General features: G+C 38.1%; 1 protein-coding gene across 2 annotated transcripts in view; it reads left to right on the forward strand.

The window, feature by feature from the left end:
* The first annotated feature begins 16,267 nt into the window (after positions 1-16,267).
* The window catches only part of aldh3a2b (aldehyde dehydrogenase 3 family, member A2b), a 49,690-nt gene continuing 40,044 nt past the window's right edge, over positions 16,268-25,913 (forward strand). For both annotated transcript variants that reach the window (XM_061899224.1, XM_061899225.1), the window contains exons 1-3: positions 16,268-16,423; positions 16,667-16,829; positions 16,905-17,136. In XM_061899224.1, coding sequence (XP_061755208.1) covers positions 16,668-16,829; positions 16,905-17,136 — 394 coding nt within the window. In that variant the 5' untranslated portion in view covers positions 16,268-16,423; position 16,667. The remainder of the gene's footprint in view (positions 16,424-16,666; positions 16,830-16,904; positions 17,137-25,913) is intronic.

Below are 25,913 nucleotides of genomic sequence, written 5' to 3' on the forward strand. Positions count from 1 at the left end.
TTTCACTTGACGTCTTGTTCGCGTGTTACCAAGACTCCGGTAACCGGAAGTGACGTCAAATACATGTCGCCATTCAAGCATCGACGTCGGTAAAATAGAACAGCCGCTAGATGGCAGCATTGATCACTTCATGTGCTTAAAGGCCTACTGAAAGCCACTACTAGCGACCACGCAGTCTGATAGTTTATATATCAATGATGAAATATTAACATTGCAACACATGCCAATACGGCCTTTTTAGTTTAATAAATTGCAATTTTAAATTTCGCGATAAGTATCCTGTTGACGTGTGGGCGTGACGTCACGGGTTGTAGCGGACATTTTGATCCTAGCTATAAGTAGTCTGCTTTAGTCGCATAATCACACAGTATTCTGGACATCTGTTTTGCTGAATCTTTTACAATTTGTTCAATTAATAATGGAGACGTCAAAGAAGAACGATGTAGGTGGGAAGCGGTGTACTGTGGCCGCCTTTAGCAACACAAACACAGCCGGTGTTTCCTTGTTAACATTGGGCTCTTACCGTAGACATGAGCGGAGAGTTTGTGTCGTTCCTCCTGCAGCTGTGGACTCTCTTGCCTCCTCACACTAGCCGCCACTGACCGTCGGATGCTTACACCGTGGAGGGAGAAAAAAAAAAAAAAATCTCTACCTTGCCTCGTCGAGAAACGTGGCTTCCCTCGGAGGCCGCAGCCCTCCGACTTTCAGGTACGCGTACGACTACAACACTAGTAACACAATAAGCAGATAAGGGATTTTCCAGAAGTATCTAGTAAATATGTCTAATAACATCTGAATCGCTCTTTTTTTTTTTTTTAAGTCCTTCACTCTCACTTTCCTCATCCACGAATCTTTCATCCTCGCTCAAATTAACGGGGAAATCGTCGCTTTCTCGGTCTGAATCGCTCCCTCTGCTGGTGGCCATGATTGTAAACAATGTGAGGATGTGAGGAACTCCACAACCCGTGACGTCACACGCACATCGTCTGCTACTTCCGGTACAGGCAAGGCTTTTTTATTAGCGACCAAAAGTTGCGAGATTTATCGTGGATGTTCTCTACTAAATCCTTTCAGCAAAAATATGGCAATATGGCGAAATGATCAAGTATGACACATAGAATGGACCTGCTATCCCCGTTTAAATGAGAACATCTCATTTCAGTAGGCCTTTAAACATTTTTGAAACGTGCAAACGTCAACGATCGTGTTATTATTGGAAAAACAACAAATATTTTTACAAAACTGAATTTATTCCGCTTATAAATAAAAAATATATGCATACATATACCCGTATTAACATTCTGAGATCATATTTTTATTGACTGCACTTCCATTTTTGATACACAAGTATCGTGAGCCAACAGTGCCACCTCGTGTAGGGAGTATGAACTGCACATATGTCACCACAGAAATCGATTTTTTTTCACCAAGTACCATCTCAAAAAACACTTGGGTCTCCAACTACCCCCGTAATGACCAGCATTACAATACAGTAGCGTAGTACGCCCAAGTATTCACTAAAAACAAGGCGGAGATTTTATTTAACAGGAATATTTCATACTTTTTGGGCATTGTAACATTACAGTTTGAACAGTAACACTGTGTTTGAATATAGGAAAATTGAAAACTGTTCTTAAATAATGAATCAAATCATTAGCTTACCATTAAATGGACTGGACCTTGAGCATATATTCAAATATTTATGTATTATTTATGACCATAATGACTAGCACTACAATACAGTAGCGTAGTACGCCGAACTATTCACTAAAAACAAGGCGGGGATTTTATTGAACAGGAATATTTCATATTTTTTGGCCATCGTAACATTGCAGTTTGAACAGTAACACTGTGTTTGAATGTAGAAAAATTGAAAAGTGTACTCAAATCACTCAAATATTTAGCGTACTACTAAATGGAATGGACCTTAATCAAATATTCAAATATTTATGTAGTATTTATGACCAGAATGACCAGCATTACAATACTGTAGCGTAGTACACCCAAGTATTCACTAAAAACAAGGCAAAGATTTTATTTAACAGGAATATTTCATACTTTTTGGCCATTGTAACATTACAGTTTGAACAGTAACACTGTGTTTGAACATAGGAAAATTGAAAACTGTACTTAAATCACTCACATCTTTAGCGTACTACTAAATGGAATGGACCTTAATCAAATATTCAAATATTTATGTAGTATTTATGACCATAATGACCAGCATTACAATACAGTAGCATAGAAAGCCCAAGTATTCACTAAAAACAAGGCAGATATTTTATTTAACAGGAATATTTCATACTTTTTGGGCATTGTAACATTGAAGTTTGAACAGTAACACTGTGTTTGAATATAGGAAAATTGAAAACTGTACTTAAATCACTCAAATCTTTAGCGTACTACTAAATGGAATGGACCTTGATCAAATATTAAAATATTTATGTATTATTTATGACCATAATGACCAGCATTACAATACAGTAGCATAGTAAGCCCAAGTATTCACTAAAAACAAGGCGGAGATTTTATTTAACAGGAATATTTCATACTTTTTGGGCATTGTAACATTGCAGTTTGAACAGTAACACTGTGTTTGAATATAGGAAAATTAAACACTGTTTTTAAATAATTAATCAAATCATTAGCTTACCATTAAATGGACTGGACCTTGAGCATATATTCAAATATTTATGTATTATTTATGACCATAATGACAATCATTACAATACAGTAGCGTAGTACGCCCAAGTATTCACTAAAAACAAGGCAGAGATTTTATTTAACAGGAATATTTCATACTTTTTGGGCATTGTAACATTACAGTTTGAACAGTAACACTGTGTTTGAATATAGGAAAATTGAAAACGGTACTTAAATCACTCAAATCTTTAGCGTACTACTAAATGGAATGGACCTTAATCAAATATTCAAATATTTATGTAGTATTTATGACCAAAATGACCAGCATTACAATACAGTAGCATAGTAAGCCCAATTATTCACTAAAAACAAGGCGGCGATTTTATTTAACAGGAATATTTCAGACTTTTTGGGCATTGTAACATTACAGTTTGAACAGTAACACTGTGTTTGAATATAGGAAAATTGAAAACTGTACTTAAATCACTCAAATCTTTAGCGTACTACTAAATGGAATGGACCTTAATCAAATATTCAAATATTTATGTAGTATTTATGACCATAATGACCAGCATTACAATACAGTAGCACAGTAAGCCCAAGTATTCACTAAAAACAAGGCGGTGATTTTATTTAACAGGAATATTTCATTCTTTTTGGGCATTGTAACATTACAGTTTGAACAGTAACACTGTGTTTGAATATAGGAAAATTAAACACTCTACTTAAATAATGAATCAAATATTTAGCGTACTACTAAATGGACTGGACCTTGATAATATACTCAAATATTTATGTATCATTTATGTATCCTACGTCACTTGCACGCTGTTAGCATTTATAATGAACAAAAAGTTATGCAAAAAAAAAAAAAAAATCAAACCTAAAAATTTTAAGGATACTAGAACACATTTTTTCAATTTTTTTTTTATTTTGTAAGAAGGCCCAAAACATTAAAAAAATAATAATACATTTAAAGAAAAAGCTTTATTTGATTATTGTATTGGTACTATTGGTTATTAGTAAGGGTGCACAAAAATAATTTGATTCACATCCGAATCGCCGTTCTTCATCATTCTGCTTCTAAATCGATTTCATCGTTTTCAAATATCGCTTTTTTTGTTTGTTTTTTCCAAGATAATAAAAAAATTTTTAAGACGTTTCTAGGCCATCTCCATGGAACCATAATAAACTTTTCTAACAAGTAACCCGTTTTGAAAAAGTTTCATCATTATCACTAACCCAAATAATTAGAGATATCCGATATCGGAATGCCGATATTATCGGCCGATAAAGGCTTTAAGATGCAATATCAGAAATGATCGGTATCGGTTTCTAAAAGTAAAATGTGTGACTTTTTAAAACGCCGCTGTGTACACGGACGTAGGGAGAAGTAAAAAGCGCCAATAAAACTTAAAGGCACTGTCTTTACTGCCGGCTTTTCACACACACAAGTGAATGCAAGGCATACTTGGTCAACAGCCATGCAGGTCACACTGAGGGTGGCCGTATAAACAACTTAAACACTGTTACAAATATGCGCCACACTGTGAACCCACACCAAACAAGAATCCATCAAGGGTGGATGCTCCCCTTTCCTCCCCTGCTTGCTTCTTTGTCCTGTCTTAACTTTTTTTCTTGCCTCTTTTTGCACTGCTCTCCAAATCTAAACATTGGAACTATTTAACTGGCCTCAATAAAATTGACAAGATCTTGATTTTGGGGGAACCTGCTTTCGTGACGAAGCGGTTGTTGCTGGATACACGACGGACTCTTGGGAGAAGAAGGAGTGCCGCGTCCCTGGCGACCCTTTTCAGTCGAGGACGTGAAGATATCTACCTAATCGGAATTATGACAACAGCACATCTGCTGATTGGAGTAAACGTTGCTCTGGTTTGTCGACAAATTGGAAGTTGATGGCAGTCTTCGAAGTACCCCAAAGATACCACAAATGATTGGAGGATGCGGGAAGAACTGTGGATTACATCGGACCGTCTACTCCCGCAGTTTTGAGGACCAGTCATAGACAATTTAGAGTGAAAAGCAAATTTTATTTTCACCCGCATACAAAACATTCTAACTTGGATTGTTTCTATGGCTTCGAGACTCTCCTGAAGGACAGTGCAGCGAAGACACAACAAATTCCCTTCTTGTCTCTCATGGACATACACCTGTTGTTGTTGACTTTGGACTAGTGACTGCACAATACATCAAGGCCGCGGGTCAGAGACACACTACTGGCTTACACACACACACACATCCACAAAAATATACGCCACACATACACAAACGCCCTCGACGCAAATCCCATAAGGGTGATGAATGGATGGTCAGCGCCTGAGAGCTGCGGCCTACCATCATGACCCTGAACTCCCTTCCCTATGTTGCTAGATATCTCGAGATGTATGTTGTAATATGTATATGTGCTTTGCTATGGAGTTTTTTTTCCCACTCCAGACTGGGCCCCCTTAGGAGTCTAGATTGTATTTTTTTACTCATCCTTCCCCAACGTTTACCTTTAACCCATCTTTTACGGGGCGCCTTATAGCGACCCATCAGCGTTCCTGTTCTGTAACCCTGCACACTGTTTGTTTGTCTAATCTAGAACGAGTTTGTGCTGTAAACAAAGTTTTGTTGTACTTGTTGCAATGACAATAAAGACCTATCCTATCCTATCCTAAACACATTTCGGGAGAACATCCACACCGTAACACAACATAAACACAACCGAACAAATACCCAGAACCCATTGCAGCACTAACTCTTCCGGGACACTACAATATACAAACTACCCGGGCCCGAATCGTTAAGCATTTAAAGATTCACAGTAACATTTTAGTGAATTATATTTATATAGCGCTTTTCTCTAGTGACTCAAAGCGCTTTACATAGTGAAACCCAATATCTAAGTTACATTTAAACCAGTGTGGGTGGCACTGGGAGCAGGTGGGTGAAGTGTCTTGCCCAAGGACACAACGGCAGTGACTAGAATGGCGGAAGCGGGAATCGAACCTGCAACCCTCAAGTTGCTGGCACGGCCACTCTACCAACCGAGCTATGCCGCCCCTATGGAGGTTTTTTTTCCCACTCCAGATTATATTTTTTTACTCATCCTTCCCCAACGTTTACTTTTTTCCCATCTTTTACGGGGTGCCTTATGGAGACCCATCAGCGTTCCTGTTCTGTAACCCTGCACACTGTTTGTTTGTCTAATCTAGAACGAGTTTGTGCTGTAAACAAAGTTTTGTTGTACTTGTTGCAATGACAATAAAGACCTATCCTATCCTATCCTGAACACATTTCGGGAGAACATCCACACCGTAACACAACATAAACACAACCGGACAAATACCCAGAACCCGTTGCAGCACTAACTCTTCCGGGACACTACAATATACAAACTACCCCGCCCCGAATCGTTAGGCAATTAAAGATTCACAGTAACATTTTAGTGAATTATATTTATATAGCGCTTTTCTCTAGTGACTCAAAGCGCTTTACATAGTGACACCCAATATTTAAGTTACATTTAAACCAGTGTGGGTGGCACTGGGAGCAGGTGGGTGAAGTGTCTTGCCCAAGGACACAACGGCAGTGACTAGAATGGCGGAAGCGGGAATCGAACCTGCAACCCTCAAGTTGCTGGCACGGCCACTCTACCAACCGAGCTATGCCGCCCCTATGGAGGTTTTTTTTCCCACTCCAGATTGTATTTTTTTACTCATCCTTCCCCAACGTTTACCTTTTTCCCATCTTGTACGGGGCGCCTTATGGAGACCCATCAGCGTTCCTGTTCTGTAACCCTGCACACTGTTTGTTTGTCTAATCTAGAACGAGTTTGTGCTGTAAACAAAGTTTTGTTGTACTTGTTGCAATGACAATAAAGACCTATCCTATCCTATCCTGAACACATTTCGGGAGAACATCCACACCGTAACACAACATAAACACAACCGGACAAATACCCAGAATCCGTTGCAGCACTAACTCTTCCGGGACACTACAATATACAAACTAACCCCGCCCCCACCCACCTCAACCTTCCCTATGTTGCTAGATATCTCGAGATGTATGTTGTAATATGTATATGTGAAGTGAAGTGAATTATATTTATATAGCGCTTTTCTCTAGTGACTCAAAGCGCTTTACATAGTGAAACCCAATATCTGGGAGCAGGTGGGTAAAGTGTCTTGCCCAAGGACACAACGGCAGTGGCTAGGATGGCGGAAGCGGGAATCGAACCTGCGACCCTCAAGTTGCTGGCACGGCCGCTCTACCAACCGAGCTATGCCTTTTTTTCCCCCCCGTTCCATTGTTTACTTTCACTTCCACTATGCGACACCACCGAGACAAGACTGCACATTGAGCCGAAAATACAGTGGGGCAAAAAAGTATTTAGTCAGCCAGCCGATTGTGCAAGTTCTCCCACTTAACCCTTCTGTTATGTTGAGGGTCAATTTGACCCATTTCAGTTTTTGTGTTTATCAAAGTACTGGTTATCCTTTCTTGTTCTTGTTGAAATCTTGTGACTTTTCTTCATCTGGGGTCATGAACTGGTGTGTAAAATCTGGACACTTTGTTGAGTAGTGGAATGTCTTGCGGAGTTTGTATACAAAGATGATGTTGCGGGTCATTTTGACCCAGACACTTTAATGTGGGTAAATAGCCAAAATAAACAAGTCTCTTCGATGTACTTTTTACTTTGATGTACAATTGTTTGTATTTTGATTGCCTCTGAGACCCAGAGCCAGGTGTGTGAAGAGAGGGAACTTTCTCAGACTTGTCCTTGTCACTGTTCTCATGTCATCTCTTTGACAAACCCACCAAAAATGAGCTCCAGAAGGATGACATCTGAGGGGACAAAGACAAGTGTGAGAAAGTTCCCTCTCTTCACACACCTGGCTCTGGGTCTCAGAGGCAATAAAAATACAAACAATTGTACATCAAAGTAAAAAGTACATCAAGGAGACATGTTTATTTTTCTGATCTGAACAGCTATTTACCCACATTAAAGCACCTGGGTCAAAATGACTCGCAACATCATCTTTGTATACAAACTCTGCACAAACATTCCATTACGCAACAAAGTGTCCAGATTTACACACCAGTTGATGACTCTAGATGAGGAAAGGTCACCAGATTTCAGCAGGAAAAAGTAAGGATAACCAGTACTTTGATCAACACAAAAACTGAAATGGGTCAAATTGACCCTTAACATAATACAATTGGAATAAAAAATGTATTGTATGTCACTTTTCTAAATGTTTATATAACCTAAAATAAAATTGTTATTGGTTTAACCTGTTTTCTTGACTGTTTTGAGTGCATTTACACAGTACGGGTCAAAACGACCCGCAACATAATCAATGTCATTTTCCCCCAACATAATAAATAAAACAAATGGGTTGTACTTGTATAGCGCTTTTCTACCTTCAAGGTACTCAAAGCGCTTTGACACTACTTCCACATTCACCCATTCACACACACATTCACACACTGATGGAGGGAGCTGCCATGCAAGGCGCCAACCAGCACCCATCAGGAGCAAGGGTGAAGTGTCTTGCTCAGGACACAACGGACGTGACGAGGTTGGTACTAGGTGGGAATTGAACCAGGGACGCTCGGGTTGCGCACGACCACTCTCCCGCCGCGCCACGCCGTCCCATAATACAAGGGTTAAAATGATGACAGAGGTCTGTAATTTTCATCATAGGTACACTTCAACTGTGAGAGACGGAACGTGAAAAAAAAATCCAGGAATTCGCATTGTAGGAATTTTAAAGAATTTATTTGTAAATTATGGTGGAAAATAAGTATTTGGTCAACCATTCAAAGGAGGTTTTGGCTCAAAATCTCACGATACATGGCCCCGTTCATTCTTTCCTTAACACGGATCAATCGTCCAGAAAAACAGCGCCAAAGCATGATGTTTCCACCCCCATGCTTCACAGTAGGTATGGTGTTCTTGGGATGCAACTCAGTATTCTTCTTCCTCCAAACACGACCAGTTGAGTTGATACCAAAATGGATACATGGATGATACAGCAGAGGATTGGGAGAATGTCATGTGGTCAGATGGAACCAAAATAAAACTTTTTGGTATAAACTCAAGAACACCATACCTACTGTGAAGCATGGTGGTGGAGACATCATGCTTTGGGGCTGTTTTTCTGCTAAGGGGACAGGACGATTGATCCGTGTTAAGGAAAGAATGAATGGGGCCATGTATCGTGAGATTTTGAGCCAAAACCTCCTTTGAATGGTTGACCAAATACTTATTTTCCACCATAATTTACAAATAAATTCTTTAAAATTCCTAAAATGTGAATTCTTGGATTTTTTTTCCACATTCTGTCTCTCACAGTTGAAGTGTACCTATGATGAAAATCCCAGACCTCTGTCATCATTTTAAGTGGGAGAACTTGCACAATCGGTGGCTGACTAAATACTTTTTTTGCCCCACTGTAAAATGCAGTAGAGTTGCAATAAAATGTTGCACATTAAAAAGGACAAAATGATTCCTATAAATGTGATCCAGACACGTAAACAATCCGCTGATTGTCGAAGCAGGTGTGCACACAGACGGAACCCGGTCGGCACTCGGGTGTGAATGACGCTGCTGACGCCTTCTCCTGACTACGCAATACACAACTACCATTAGTGTGTGTGTGTGTGTGTGTGTTTTCTGCTGTGAAATCACTTTCTCAAGTTGTCGTGGCAACAACAGGCCCGAGGTTGAAGGTCATCATGATTTCCCCGGGCGCTCTCATTGCCGAAGTTCAAAGGAAAGATAACATTCCTTAGGTCAGGGGTGTCCAAAGTGCGGCCCGCAGGTCATTTTTTTTAACAGCCTCACAGCACGTTTGAAAAAAATGAAAACCATAAAAAATGGTATAAAAGAGCAAACGGGTGAAATGTGACAAGAAAATGTTGCAATGTTTACTCTAATAAACATAATAATGAATCAAAATCATTGTCATTATGAATTATTGACCTATTCAAGGCTCCAATTACGTCATGTTAAATATTCCTTTTTGAGATATTTTGGGGGAATATTATGCATTTTTTGTGTTTGCCATATAAAAAATGGAGCTGTTTTTTTGTGCTTTTTTTTTTAAAAATAAGGGCCGAAAACAAACAAACAAAAAACATAAACAACAATACAACTTATAATTAATGGATGGATCTGAAGATAATCTCGAGATTATTATTTTAAAATTAAACAGTAAAAATCAATCAATCAATGTTTATTTATATAGCCCCAAATCACAAATGTCTCAAAGGGCTGCACAAATCATTACGACTACAACATCCTCGGAAGAACCCACAAAAGGGCAAGGAAAACTCACACCCAGTGGGCAGGGAGAATTCACATCCAGTGGGACGCCAGTGACAATGCTGACTATGAGAAACCTTGGAGAGGACCTCAGATGTGGGCAACCCCCCCCCCTCTAGGGGACCGAAAGCAATGGATGTCGAGCGGGTCTAACATGATACTGTGAAAGTTCAATCCATAGTGGCTCCAAGACAGCAGCGAGAGTCCCGTCCACAGGAAACCATCACAAGCGGATCAGCAGCGCAGAGATGTCCCCAACCGATACAGACGAGCGGTCCATCCTGGGTCTCGACTCTGGACAGTCAGTACTTCATCCATGGTCATCGGACCGGACCCCCTCCACAAGGGAGGGGGGGACATAGGAGAAAGAAAAGAAGCGGCAGATCAACTGGTCTAAAAAGGAGGTCTACTCAAAGGCTAGAGTATACAAATGAGTTTTAAGATGAGACTTAAATGCTTCTACTGAGGTAGCATCTCGAACTGTTACCGGGAGGGCATTCCAGAGTACTGGAGCCCGAACGGAAAACGCTCTATAGCCCGCAGACTTTTTTTGGGCTCTAGGAATCACTAATAAGCCGGAGTCCTTTGAAGGCAGATTTCTTGCCGGGACATATGGTACAATACAATCAGCAAGATAGGCTGGAGCTAGACCGTGTAGTATTTTATACGTAAGTAGTAAAACCTTAAAGTCACATCTTAAGTGCACAGGAAGCCAGTGCAGGTGAGCCAGTACAGGTATATATGTATGTATATATGTATATAAAGGTATATACAGTATAGGTATATATGTATGTATATATGTATATAAAGGTATATACAGTATAGGTATATATGTATGTATATATGTATATAAAGGTATATACAGTACAGGCGTAATATGATCAAACTTTCTTGTTCTTGTCAAAAGTCTAGCAGCCGCATTTTGTACCAACTGTAATCTTTTAATGCTAGACATTAAAATAAAAAAATATATAATTTATTTTTTAACACTTTAATGAGTGGGACCCTTTTGGATCCCCAATAATTTTGGTGTGATTTGTTTTTAAGTGTCATTACTCCAAAAATATCCATCCATCCATCCATTTTCTACCGCTTATTCCCTTTCGGGGTGGCGGAGGGCGCCGGCGCCTATCTCAGCTACAATCGGGCGGAAGGCAGGGTACACCCTGGACAAGTCGCCACCTCATGAATTAAAATCAATGGTGTTATGAGTTATTGACCTTTTTAAGGCTCCAATTATTATATGCAGCCCTTTGAGACACTAGTGATTTAGGGCTATATAAGTAAACATTGATTGATTGTTGATTGATCTGCCGCTTCTTTTCTTTTTCTCCTCTGTCCCCCCCCCTCCCTTGTGGAGGGGGTCCGGTCTGATGACCATGGATGAAGTACTGGCTGTCCAGAGTTGGTACCCAGGATGGACGGCTCGCCTGTGTATCGGTTGGGGACATCTCTACGATGCTGATCCGACTCCGCTTGGGATGGTTTCCTGTCGACGGGACTCTTGCTGCGGTCTTGGATCCGCTTTGAACTGAACTCTCGCGGCTGTGTTGGAGCCACTATGGACTGAACTTTCACAGTATCATGTTAGACCCGCTCGACATCCATTGCTTTCGGTCCCCTAGAGGGAGGGGGGGGTTGCCTACATTTGAGGTCCTCTCCAAGGTTTCTCATAGTCACTGGCGTCCCACTGGGTGTGAGTTTTCCTTGCCCTTATGTGGGTTCTTCCGGGGATGTCGTAGTGGTTTGTACAGTCCTTTGAGACATTTGTGATTTAGGGCTATATAAATAAACATTGATTGATTGATTGATTGATTGATTGATATAATCTCAAATATTCCACTCAAAAAATGTATTGGGTGAAAATATTGCATATTTTGTGTGTTTTCCATAAAAAACAGGGTTTTCTTTGACAAAAAGAGCATACAACTTAAATCTTTTAAAATGTTATATTGACAAAATAACCTAATGTTGATCTAGAAATGTAAAACTTGAAAAATAATACAACTAATAATACTGAATAATGACACACTTTTAATATTTTTTTGAACAAAATCTTATGGGGACTGAGCGGAGGCCTAAATGTATATTTTTTAATACATATATTGTATTGGTTTTTAAAATAAAAAAAATATCAAAACGGCCCCCCGTTTGCTTTGATTTTCCAATGGAAAAAGTTTGGACACCCCTGCTTTAGGTACACAACCTCAATAATGCTGACTTAGAAGTGGTTAAAAAACTACTTTTATTGCTAAATGTATCCCTCCCTTTTGTTTTGATGGACAATAAATACATTCACTACATATATTTGAATGGTATCTGATAACATCCATCCATCCATCTTCTTCCGCTTATCCGAGGTCGGGTCGCGGGGGCAACAGCCTAAGCAGGGAAACCCAGACTTCCCTTTCCCCCAGCCACTTCGTCTGATAACATAACAAATATATTTTATTAAATAGTTTCATTAAATTTAGGTGGGAAATGACTTATGTATGAATCTGTTATTATAATGTTAATGTTAATAATGAGGGCTGTGAATCTTTGGGTACCACACCGTTGGATTCGATTCTTGACGGTAACGATTCGGTTCAGAATCGATTCGCAATTGAAAATCTTAATAACGATGAATGCTATTTCTATGATTAACTACATTCCTCCATTAAATAGCTCTGATAAAATACTTAAAAAGGAAATCAATCAATCAATCAATCAATGTTTATTTATATAGCCCCAAATCACAAATGTCTCAAAGGACTGCACAAATCATTACGACTACAACATCCTCGGAAGAACCCACAAAAGGGCAAGGAAAACTCACACCCAGTGGGCAGGGAGAATTCACATTCAGTGGGACGCCAGTGACAATGCTGACTATGAGAAACCTTGGAGAGGACCTCAGATGTGGGCAACCCCCCCCCTCTAGGGGACCGAAAGCAATGGATGTCGAGCGGGTCTAACATGATACTGTGAAAGTTCAATCCATAGTGGCTCCAAGACAGCAGTGAGAGTCCCGTCCACAGGAAACCATCTCAAGCGGATCAGCAGCGTAGAGATGTCCCCAACCGATACAGGCGAGCGGTCCATCCTGGGTCCCGACGAAACTGGTTTTGTTTAGTCAAATTCTACCCAAACATTTAATAAAGTCAAATACAAATAATGCAACAAGAGCAGTATCCAACTTCTCTTTTCTAAAGTAAATCTGCACAGCAGATATGATCGTCGACATCAAGGGCTGTCAAAGTCATTTTAGCTCAGGGGCCACATGGAGGAAAATCCACTACCAAAGTGGTAAAATCATGGTGTGATAACTTAAAAGATAAACTCCACTTTTTTTTGTTTTACTATGGCCAAAGATAGAACAAGCACATTACGACAACACAGACAAAAACACTTCTAGTTTGTTGAAAATCCTGAGGAAATTGGTGCAGCTTCAAAAACACAACGAGCTTAGACTTTGTCTCAGTGTATCTACAAAACAAAAAACACATGTAAACTCTTTGAGGTATCAAATACCTGTTGTTATGTCCACATATTAATCAATCAATGTTTACTTATATAGCCCTAAATCACTAGTGTCTCAAAGGGCTGCACAAACCACCACGACATCCTCGGTAGGCCCACATAAGGGCAAGGAAAACTCACACCCAGTGGGACGTCGGTGACAATGATGACTATGAGAACCTTGGAGAGGAGGAAAGCAATGGATGTCGAGCGGATCTAACATGATACTGTGAAAGTTCAATCCACAATGGATACAACACAGTCGCGAGAGTCCAGTCCAAAGAGGATCCAAGACACAGCAGCGAGAGTCCCGTTCACAGCGGAGCCAGCAGGAAACCATCCCAAGCGTAGGCGGACCAGCAGCGCAGAGATGTCCCCAGCCGATACACAGGCAAGCAGTACATGGCCACCGGATCGGACCGGACCCCCTCCACACGGGAGAGTGGGACATAGAAGAAAAAGAAAAGAAACGGCAGATCAACTGGTCTAAAAAGGGAGTCTATTTAAAGGCTAGAGTATACAAATGAGTTTTAAGGTGAGACTTAAATGCTTCTACTGAGGTGGCATCTCGAACTGTTACCGGGAGGGCATTCCAGAGTACTGGAGCCCGAACGGAAAACGCTCTATAGCCCGCAGACTTTTTTTGGGCTTTGGGAATCACTAATAAGCCGGAGTCCTTTGAACGCAGATTTCTTGCCGGGACATATGGTACAATACAATCGGCAAGATAGGATGGAGCTAGACCGTGTAGTATTTTATACGTAAGTAGTAAAACCTTAAAGTCACATCTTAAGTGCACAGGAAGCCAGTGCAGGTGAGCCAGTACAGGTATATATGTATGTATATATGTATATAAAGGTATATACAGTATAGGCGTAATGTGATCAAACTTTCTTGTTCTTGTCAAAAGTCTAGCAGCCGCATTTTGTACCAACTGTAATCTTTTAATGCTAGACATGGGGAGACCCGAAAATAATCCAGTGTTAATTCAACAAACCGTAAGAAACGGAGGTCAAAAAATATCCATGTTTGACGGAGACATTTTGGGGCACCGAGGGTGCCAAATAATGCTTGTATAAACCGTTTGCTTGCCTAACAGAATTGTTATTGTGACATCCAGTGGACACATTTAGAACAGCAGTTTCTTTCGTTAAAATTAAAAAAAATTAAAAAAGCAGCTAATTTTTATACTCGGCAAACTCATCACATGGGCCGGAAAAAACTTGTTTGTTGGCCTGAAACTCTCTATATCAACCTTATGATTTGCCTGAGTGGCTGCACTTGACAGATTAAAAAGAAAACAAAAATATACATTTTTAATCAATTAAGAATCGTTACAAATAGGAAATCACGATTAATTGGAAAATCGATTTTTCTTTTCGACACCCTATGGCAGGGGTCGGGAACCTTTTTGGGCTGAGAGAGCCAAAAAGCCAAATATTTTCAAATATTCAAGAGCCATATAATATTTTTTTTAACACTGAACACAACTAGACGCTTGCATTTTTAGGTAACACCAACATTTCTAGAGTATAATAGGTCTCGTATTCTTTGTAATAACATTGTTATTCTGAAGATAACTATGTAGGGGGCGTGGCCTACCGGCCTGCAGCGAACTGGGGTGTGCCAGGACCAGCCTCAAAATCAGCGACAGGTGCATGGATGGCCCAGCTGGGCCTTGTTATCTAATCACCTGTCGCTCTGTTATTAGCAGCAGCCAGGAGGAGGGACGGGGTTGGGGCTGGAGCTGGAGCCAGAGAGCGAGCGAGAACGAAAGAAAAAAATACAATCGCTGGAGAGCAACTGAGAGACTTATTGAAAAATAAAACAATATTGTAACCCTGAAACAGGCTCTCATGTCGGTGCTTGGTGGTCTGAAGAACCCCCAGGAGGGCAAGCCCCACACTAACCAATAATAAATAAATAACTTCTTACCATTAACACAACTTCTTGAACAGGTGCGGTGGAAACGGATGGAGGGATTAAAAATGCATGAGAATGTTTTATATTTTGAACATTATTTTTAACACTGTAATGACAAGTGAAATTATTCATTACTTATCGTGTTAAGCAACGTCAGCTCAGATTTATCCGAGAGCCAGATGCAGTCTTCAAAAGAGCCACAGGTTCCCTACCCCTGCCCTATGGACATAATGTTACATTTGTAAAAAAATTCAGGTTGGAGAGTAGTTATAATCTGTAAAAATATTTTGTGTTTATTAATAATGCAACAAATATATTATCATTTATTAGCTGTTTTTTTGTGAAAATAAAAATAAATATCTGATTGATTTTTCAGTTACATTGTGCATAATAAAAATGACAATAGATTTTATGGTAAAAAAAAATAAAATTAATAAATAAATATACATTTTATATAAATATTGTACATTTTACGGTCAATTGTGGACTACAGAGTACGGGGAAAAAAATAGAATAAAAGCATATTCAGTTGTATAATAACATCATAAAGTGAATCCTTCTAATTACTCAGTTATTAAAGAAATTAAAACTTTTATTTTTATGACATTTCGTCGCTCGAACGCTCACTTCCTTGTCCCTAATGTTGTGTCCTTGCGTGTTTAAAGAAATACAACCGTGGAAAAGGACGATGACGTCACAAAGCGGTTCATAGGTCGGGTTGTCACGTGATGTCGCTATCAAGTTAACAATGTAATATTTCATTTCAAAGTCAAATTTAAAAAAAAAAAAACGCAAAACGTCGATATTTCATCGGGAAGTAAGGCGGGGATTTTAGTTGAGTAAAATTCAAGTTTGCTGTCGTGTCACTGGAGGAGGCCCCGCCCCCCCGGTGGGCGGGGCCAACGGGGCCGTCCTAGCTGTCCTCCGCGGCTGCTAGTCCGAGTCCAGTCGGCCCCAGCTCGCTGATCCCGCCAACAAGACCCGTACAAAGTCTCCTCCGCAGAACCGGAAGTGCGCCAGGTAAGACAAGAACGGCCGCGCGGCGTGTTTTTCTCCGTTCGCGAAGTCGAGCCAGAGACCGGAAGCGTCGATCGTGACGTCGTCGAAACAACAACAAAAAATCCGCTCGCCCGTGCGCGTGGCCGTTTTGGCGTCAGCTCTGAAGTCCGTTAGTGCGCGTGCGCGCGTGAATAACATTCCACAACAGTACTGAACAGGGGTCAAGGACCGAGGCTCACCTTGTGGTTCTGATTGCGGGGCCAGGATGTCCCGGGAGCAGCAGGCGGTGGACCGGGCCAGGAAGGCCTTCCAGACGGGTCGGTCCAAAAGTCTGGAGTACCGAGTCCAGCAGCTGGAGAACCTGCGGCGTCTGCTCACAGAAAGACAGGGTGAGATCGCCGAGGCCGTCAACAAAGACCTCAGGAAGGTGAGCGGACCAGACCCGGCCTTTTTTTTATGGCAGGCCCGGTCCACTAAGACCTAAGACCTCATTGGTGTGCAGAGCCAAGTGATGGTCCAGCTCTTCGAGACCCTGGGGCTGGAGGAGGAGATCAACCTGGCCGTCAGGAAGCTGAAGGAGTGGGCGGCGCCGCGGCCCGTGGAGAAGAGCCTCCTCACGCTCTCCGACCAGGTCTACATCAAACCGGAACCGCTGGGCGTGGTCCTGATCATCGGGGCCTGGAACTACCCCTGGGCCGTCACCTTGCAGCCCCTCGTTGGCGCCATCGCTGCTGGTAGGATTGGACCACCTCAACACACACACACAAATAGTGTTGTTATTGTTGCCACTGCAAAATAACTCTGGTCATGTGACCAGGTCACTTCCTGTTTGAGACTGGGTCAAAGGTCGGCCAGTGAACTTGAGTGACAGGACACAAAGTTGCATAACGACGCTCGGCTGCTGACTTTGTCGTGCAAACACAACTTGTGTGTGTGTTTGCATGACAGAGCAGTCTAGTGAGCATGCTGTGGTGGGCGGGGCCTCCAGCTGTGTTTACGCTGCGGACTTTGTGCGCCAAAAAGTACGGGGGCACTGGGGGATAGTTGACGGGCGTAAGCGGGCGTGGCGTGGAAGAGCGAGGCCATCGACACTCAGCAGTCGTCTTAAAAGGGCGACACTGTTACCTGCAAGCTGGACAGCAGGCACAAGACAGTAAAACAACGATGAGCGACTCGAAAATAACGTTGAAACAACATGCTTTTTGACGACGTTTAATCAATGTCGGGTTCTGACGTTGATTGGACCATTGAAATATGATCGTTTCCCAACCAATATTCTAAGACACAAATATAACGTTGAAACAACAGGCTTATTGACGACAATTAACCAAATGTCGGGTTTTGACGTTAATTCAACATTGAAATTTGGTCATTTCTCCAACCAATATTCTACAACACAAATACAACGTTGAAACAACAGGCTTTTTGGCGACATTTAATCAATGTCGGGTTTTGACGTTAATTCAACATTGAAATTTGGTCATTTTCCAACCAATATTCTAAAACACAAATACAACCTTGAAACAACATGCTTTTTAACAACGTTTAATCAATTTCATGTTGTAACGTTGATTTGACCATTGACTTTTGTTTTTTTCCCAACCAATGTTCTCCAACCCAAAAACAACATTGAAACAACATGCTTTTTGGCGATGTTTAATCAATGTCGGGTTCTGACGTTAATTTAACATTGAAATTTGGTCATTTCTCCAACCAATATTCTACAACACAAATACAACGTTGAAACAACATGCTTTTTGACGACGTTTAATCAATGTCGGGTTGTGACGTTGATTGGACCATTGAAATATGATCGTTTCCCAACCAATGTTCTCCAACCCAAATACAACGTTGAAACAACATGCTTTTTGGCGACATTTAATCAATGTCGGGTTCTGATGTTAATTTAACATTGAAATTTGGTCATTTCTCCAACCAATATTCTGTAACACAAATACAACGTTGAAACAACATGCTTTTTGACGACGTTTAATCAATGTCAAGTTGTAACGTTGATTTGACCATTGAATTTTGGTTATTTCCCAACCTCTCCAACCCAAAAACAACATTGAAACAACATGCTTTTTGGCGACAATTTATCAATGTCGGGTTTTGACGTTAATTCAACATTGAAATTTGGTCATTTTCCAACCAATATTCTAAAACACTAATACAACGTTGAAACAACATGCTTTTTACGACGTTTAATCAATGTCGGGTTGTGACGTTGATTGGACCATTGAAATATGATCGTTTCCCAACCAATTTTCTATAACACAAATACAACGTTGAAACAACAGGCTTATTGACGTTTATTTGATGTCGGGTTTTGACGTTGATTTAACATTGAAATTTGGTCATTTTCCAACCAATATTCTATAACACAAATACAACGTTGAAATAACATGCTTTTTGACGACGTTTAATCAATGTCGGGTTGTGACGTTGATTGGACCATTGAAATATGATCGTTTCCCAACCAATATTCTATAACACAAATACAACGTTGAAACAACAGGCTTATTGACGTTTATTTGATGTCGGGTTTTGACGTTGATTTAACATTGAAATTTGGTCATTTTCCAACCAATATTCTATAACACAAATACAACGTTGAAATAACATGCTTTTTGACGACGTTTAATCAATGTCGGGTTCTGACGTTGATTGGACCATTGAAATATGATCGTTTCCCAACCAATATTCTATAACACAAATACAACGTTGAAACAACAGGCTTATTGACGTTTATTTGATGTCGGGTTTTGACGTTGATTTAACATTGAAATTTGGTCATTTTCCAACCAATGTTCTATAACACAAATACAACGTTGAAATAACATGCTTTTCATGACGTTTAATCAATGTCGGGTTCTGATGTTAATTTAACATTGAAATTTGGTCATTTCTCCAACCAATATTCTACAACACAAATACAACGTTGAAATAACATGCTTTTTGACGACGTTTAATCAATGTCGGGTTCTGAGGTTAATTTAACATTGAAATGTGGTCATTTCTCCAACCAATATTCTACAACACAAATACAACGTTGAAACAACATGCTTTTTGACGACGTTTAATCAATGTTGGGTTCTGACGTTGATTTGACCATTGACTTTTGTTTATTTCCAAACCAATGTTCTCCAACCCAAAAACAACATTGAAACAACATGCTTTTTGGCGACATTTAATCAATGTCGGGTTTTGACGTTAATTCAACATTGAAATTTGGTAATTTCTCCAACCAATATTCTACAACACAAATACAACGTTGAAAAAACATGCTTTCTGACGACGTTTAATCAATGTCGGGTTCTGACGTTGATTTGATCATTGAAATATGATCGTTTCCCAACCAATGTTCTCCAACCCAAAAACAACATTGAAACAACATGCTTTTTGGCGACATTTGAACAATGTCGGGTTCTGACGTTAATTTAACATTTAAATTTGGTCATTTTCCTACCAATATTCTATAACACAAATACAACGTTGAAACAACATGCTTTTTAACGATGTTTAATCAATGTCGGGTTCTGACGATTGGACCATTGAAATATGATCGTTTCCCAACCAATGTTCTCCAACACAAATACAACATTGAAACAACATGCTTTTTGACGACGTTTAATCAATGTTGGGTTCTGACGTTAATTTAACATTGAAATTTGGTCATTTCTCCAACCAATATTCTATAACACAAATACAACGTTGAAACAACATGCTTTTTGACGACGTTTAATCAATGTCAGGTTGTGACGTTGATTTAACATTGAAATATGATCGTTTCCCAACCAATATTTTATAACACAAATATAACGTTGAAACAACAGGCTTATTGACGTTTATTTGATGTCGGGTTGTTACGTTGATTTAACATTGAAATTTGGTCATTTTCCCAACCAATATTCTACAACACAAATACAACGTTGAAACAACATGCTTTTTGACAACGTTTAATCAATGTCAAGTTGTAACGTTGATTTGACCATTGAATTTTGGTTATTTCCCAACCTCTCCAACCCAAAAACAACATTGAAACAACATGCTTTTTGGCGACAATTTATCAATGTCGGGTTTTGACGTTAATTTAACATTGAAATTTGGTCATTTTCCAACCAATATTCTACAACACAAATACAACGTTGAAACAACATGCTTTTTGACGACGTTTAATCAATGTCAAGTTGTAACGTTGATTTGACCATTGAATTTTGGTTATTTCCCAACCTCTCCAACCCAAAAACAACATTGAAACAACATGCTTTTTGGCGACATTTATTCAATGTCGGGTTCTGACGTTAATTTAACATTGAAATTTGGTCATTTTCCTACCAATATTCTATAACACAAATATAACGTTGAAACAACAGGCTTTTTGGCGACATTTAATCAATGTCGGGTTTTGACGTTAATTCAACATTGAAATTTGGTCATTTTCCAACCAATATTCTACAACACAAATACAACCTTGAAACAACATGCTTTTTAACAACGTTTAATCAATTTCATGTTGTAACGTTGATTCGACCATTGACTTTTGTTTTTTTCCCAACCAATGTTCTCCAACCCAAAAACAAAATTGAAACAACATGCTTTTTGGCGACGTTTAATCAATGTCGACTTCTGACGTTAATTTAACATTTAAATTTGGTAATTTCCCAACCAATATTCTACAATACAAAAACAACGTTGAAACAACATGCTTTTTGACGACGTTTAATCAATATCGGGTTCTGACGTTAATTTAAAATTGAATTTTGGTCATTTCCCAACCAATGTTTTCCAACCCAAATACAACGTTGAAACAACATGCTTTTTGACGACGTTTAATCAATGTCAAGTTGTAACGTTGATTTGACCATTGAATTTTGGTTATTTCCCAACCGATGTTCTCCAAACCAAAAACAACATTGAGACAACATGCTTTTTGGCGACATTTATTCAATGTCGGGTTCTGATTTTAATTTAACATTGAAATTTGGTCATTTTCCCAACCAATATTCTACAACACAAATACAACGTTGAAACAACATGCTTTTTGACGACGTTTAATCAATGTCAAGTTGTAACGTTGATTTGACCATTGAATTTTGGTCATTTCCCAACCTCTCCAACCCAAAAACAACATTGAAACAACATGCTTTTTGGCGACATTTATTCAATGTCGGGTTCTGACGTTAATTTAACATTGAAATTTGGTCATTTTCCTACCAATATTCTATAACACAAATACAACGTTGAAACAACATGCTTTTTAACGATGTTTAATCAATGTCGGGTTGTGACGATTGGACCATTGAAATATGATCGTTTCCCAACCAATATTCTACAGCACAAATATAACGTTGAAACAACAGGCTTTTTGGCGACATTTAATCAATGTCGGGTTTTGACGTTAATTCAACATTGAAATTTGGTCATTTCTCCAACCAATATTCTACAACACAAATACAACCTTGAAACAACATGCTTTTTAACAACGTTTAATCAATTTCATGTTGTAACGTTGATTCGACCATTGACTTTTGTTTTTTTCCCAACCAATGTTCTCCAAACCAAAAACAACATTGAAACAACATGCTTTTTGGCGACATTTATTCAATGTCGGGTTCTGATTTTAATTTAACATTGAAATTTGGTCATTTTCCCAACCAATATTGTACAACACAAATACAACGTTGAAACAACATGCTTTTTGACGACCTTTAATCAATGTCAAGTTGTAACGTTGATTTGACCATTGAATTTTGGTCATTTCCCAACCTCCCCAACCCAAAAACAACATTGAAACAACATGCTTTTTGGCGACAATTTATCAATGTCGGGTTTTGACGTTAATTTAACATTGAAATTTGGTCATTTTCCAACCAATATTCTAAAACACAAAAACAAAATTGAAACAACATGCTTTTTGGCGGCGTTTAATCAATGTCGAGTTCTGACGTTAATTTAACATTTAAATTTGGTAATTTCCCAACCAATATTCTACAACACAAATACAACGTTGAAATAACATGCTTTTTGACGACGTTTAATCAATGTCGGGTTGTGACGTTGATTGGACCATTGAAATATGATCGTTTCCCAACCAATATTCTATAACCCAAAAACAACATTGAAACAACATGCTTTTTGGCGACATTTGAACAATGTCGGGTTCTGACGTTAATTCAACATTTAAATTTGGTAATTTCCCAACCAATATTCTACAACACAAATACAACATTGAAACAACATGCTTTTTGGCGACATTTAATCAATGTTGGGTTCTGACGTTGATTGGACCATTAAAATATGATCGTTTCCCAACCAATATTCTATAACACAAACACAACATTGAAACAACATGCTTTTTGACGACATTTAATCAATGTTGGGTTCTGACGTTGATTTGACCATTGACTTTTGTTTATTTCCAAACCAATGTTCTCCAACCCAAAAACAACATGCTTTTTGGCGACATTTAATCAATGTCGGGTTTTGACGTTAATTCAACATTGAAATTTGGTAATTTCTCCAACAAATATTCTACAACACAAATACAACGTTGAAACAACATGCTTTTTGGCGACATTTAATCAATGTTGGGTTCTGACGTTGATTTGACCATTGACTTTTGTTTATTTCCAAACCAATGTTCTCCAACCCAAAAACAACATGCTTTTTGGCGACATTTAATCAATGTTGGGTTCTGACGTTAATTCAACATTTAAATTTGGTAATTTTCCGACCAATATTCTACAACACAAACACAACATTGAAACAACATGCTTTTTGACGACATTTAATCAATGTTGGGTTCTGACGTTGATTTGACCATTGACTTTTGTTTATTTCCAAACCAATGTTCTCCAAACCAAAAACAACATGCTTTTTGGCGACATTTAATCAATGTCAAGTTGTAACGTTGATTTGACCATTGACTTTTGGTTATTTCCCAACCAATGTTCTCCAAACCAAAAACAACATTGAAGCAACATGCTTTTTGGCGACAATTATTCAATGTCGGGTTCGGACGTTAATTTAACATGGAAATTTGGTCACTTTTTTCAACCAATATTCTATAACACAAATACAACAGTAAAACAACGTGCTTTTTGACGACGTTTAATCATTTTCAGGTTCTGATGTCAATTTAACATTGAAATTTGGTCATTTTCCAACCAATATTCTACAACACAAATACAACGTTGAAACAACATGCTTTTTGACGACGTTGAATCAATGTCAGGTTCTGATATTAATTTAACATTGGAATTTGGTCATTTCCCAACCAATGTTCTCCAACACAAATAAACGTTGAAACAACATGCTTATTAATGACGTTTACTTGTTATTGGGTTGTTACGTTGATTTGACCATTAAAATTTGGTCATTTCCCAACCAATATTCTACAACACAAATACAACATTGAAACAACATGCTTTTTGACGACGTTTATTCAATGTCTGGTTGTGACGTTAATTTAACATTGAATTTTGGTCATTTCTCAAACGACAACGTGGGTCCAAGGTTGGCCACCAACGTTGTCACAATTTACAAACACAACTATTTTGCAACGTCAGTTTTAAAAGGACATGTACGTATCATCAACGTTGTTCCAATGTCTTGCACCTGCTGGGTGTCCAGTAGCTGTCCAGATACTTTTGTCCAATTGGGGTGTCTCGGTTCAACTTGTTCCCTTTTTTTAAGGACTAATTAACTCTTTAGAACATGGCCTCCTCTTTCCCAAGTAATCTATTACTCTTCAGACAACAGCTGGGGTCAGTTGTTCCTCGGTGACATCATTCAACAACAAACCAAAATATATCTGCACCTGTGTGAAGTTGCCCCCCCCCCACACACACACACACACGCACACACACACACACACCTTATCAAAACCTCCTCAAATGTTCCCCAAATCTTTGTGCTGCAAACTTATTTTTTGTTTGTTATAGTTTTTATTTTATTAATGTTTTATGATTGATAACAAGCCCCATAAAAGGTTCAAATAAAAACTATGAAACATTAATAACGCAACTATGAAATATTAACATAACAACTAGGAAATGTTAACATAAAAACTATGAAATATTATTAACATAAAAATTATGAAATGTTAAACATTATGAAATGTTATATAAACTATGAAACGGTAACATAAAAACTATGAAATGTTATATAAACTATGAAACGGTAACATAAAAACTATGAAAGTTATTAACATAAAAACTATGAAATGTTAATAAGAAACACTATGACATGTTATAACATAAAATTATGAAACGGTATCATAAAAACTATGAAATGTTAACAATAAAACAGTGAAACGCTATTAACATAAAAACTATGTTAATAACACTATGAAATGTTATAACATAAAAACTATGAAACCGTAACATAAAAACTTTGAAATGTTAATAAACACTATCGAATATAGCAACATAAAAACTATGAAATGTTAACATTAAAACTGAAACTTTAACATAAAAACTATGAAATTTTAATAACAAACAATATGAAACGTTGTAACATAAAAACTTTGAAACGATAACATAAAAACAATGAAACGTTAACATAAAAAGTATGAAATGTTAATAACAAACACTATGAAACGTTAACATAAAAACTATGAAATGTTAATAACAAACACTATGAAACGTTATAACATAAAAACTTCGAAACGATAACATAAAAACTATAAAACGTTAACATAAAAACTATAAAATGTCAACAAAAACTACAAAACGTTATAACATAAAAACTATGAAATGTTAATAACAAACACTCTAAAACGTTATTACATAAAACTATGAAATGTTAATAGCACACCCTATGAAACGTTATAACATAAAAACTATGAAAGGTTAAAAGAAAAACTAGGAAATGTTAACAAACCCTATGAAATGTTATAACATAAAAAGTTCGAAACGATAACATAAAAACTATGAAACGTTAACATAAAAACTAGGAAATGTTAATAACAAACACTATAAAATGGTATAGCAAAGAAACTATGAAACATTAACATGAAAACTATGAAACGGTAACATAGAAACTATGAAATGTTAATAAACACTATGAAACGTCATAACATAAAAACTATGAAAGAAGTAACATAAAAACTATGAACCGTTAACATAAAAACTATGAAATGTTAATAACAAACACTATGAAACGTTATAACATAAAAACTATGAAATGTTAATAACAAACACTATGAAACGTCATAACATAAAAACTATGAAAGAAGTAACATAAAAACTATGAACCGTTAACATAAAAACTATGAAATGTTAATAACAAACACTATGAAACGTTATAACATAAAAACTATGAAATGTTAATAAACACTATGAAATATTGGAACATAAAAACTAAGAAATGTTAACATTAAAACTGAAACTTTAACATAAAAACTATGAAATTTTAATAACAAACACTATGAAACGTTATAATATAAAAACTTCGAAACAATAACATAAAAACAATGAAACGTTAAACTATAAAATGTTAACAAAAA

Source organism: Nerophis ophidion, linkage group LG04 (genome assembly GCF_033978795.1).
Source record: "Nerophis ophidion isolate RoL-2023_Sa linkage group LG04, RoL_Noph_v1.0, whole genome shotgun sequence".
NCBI lineage: Eukaryota > Metazoa > Chordata > Actinopteri > Syngnathiformes > Syngnathidae > Nerophis > Nerophis ophidion.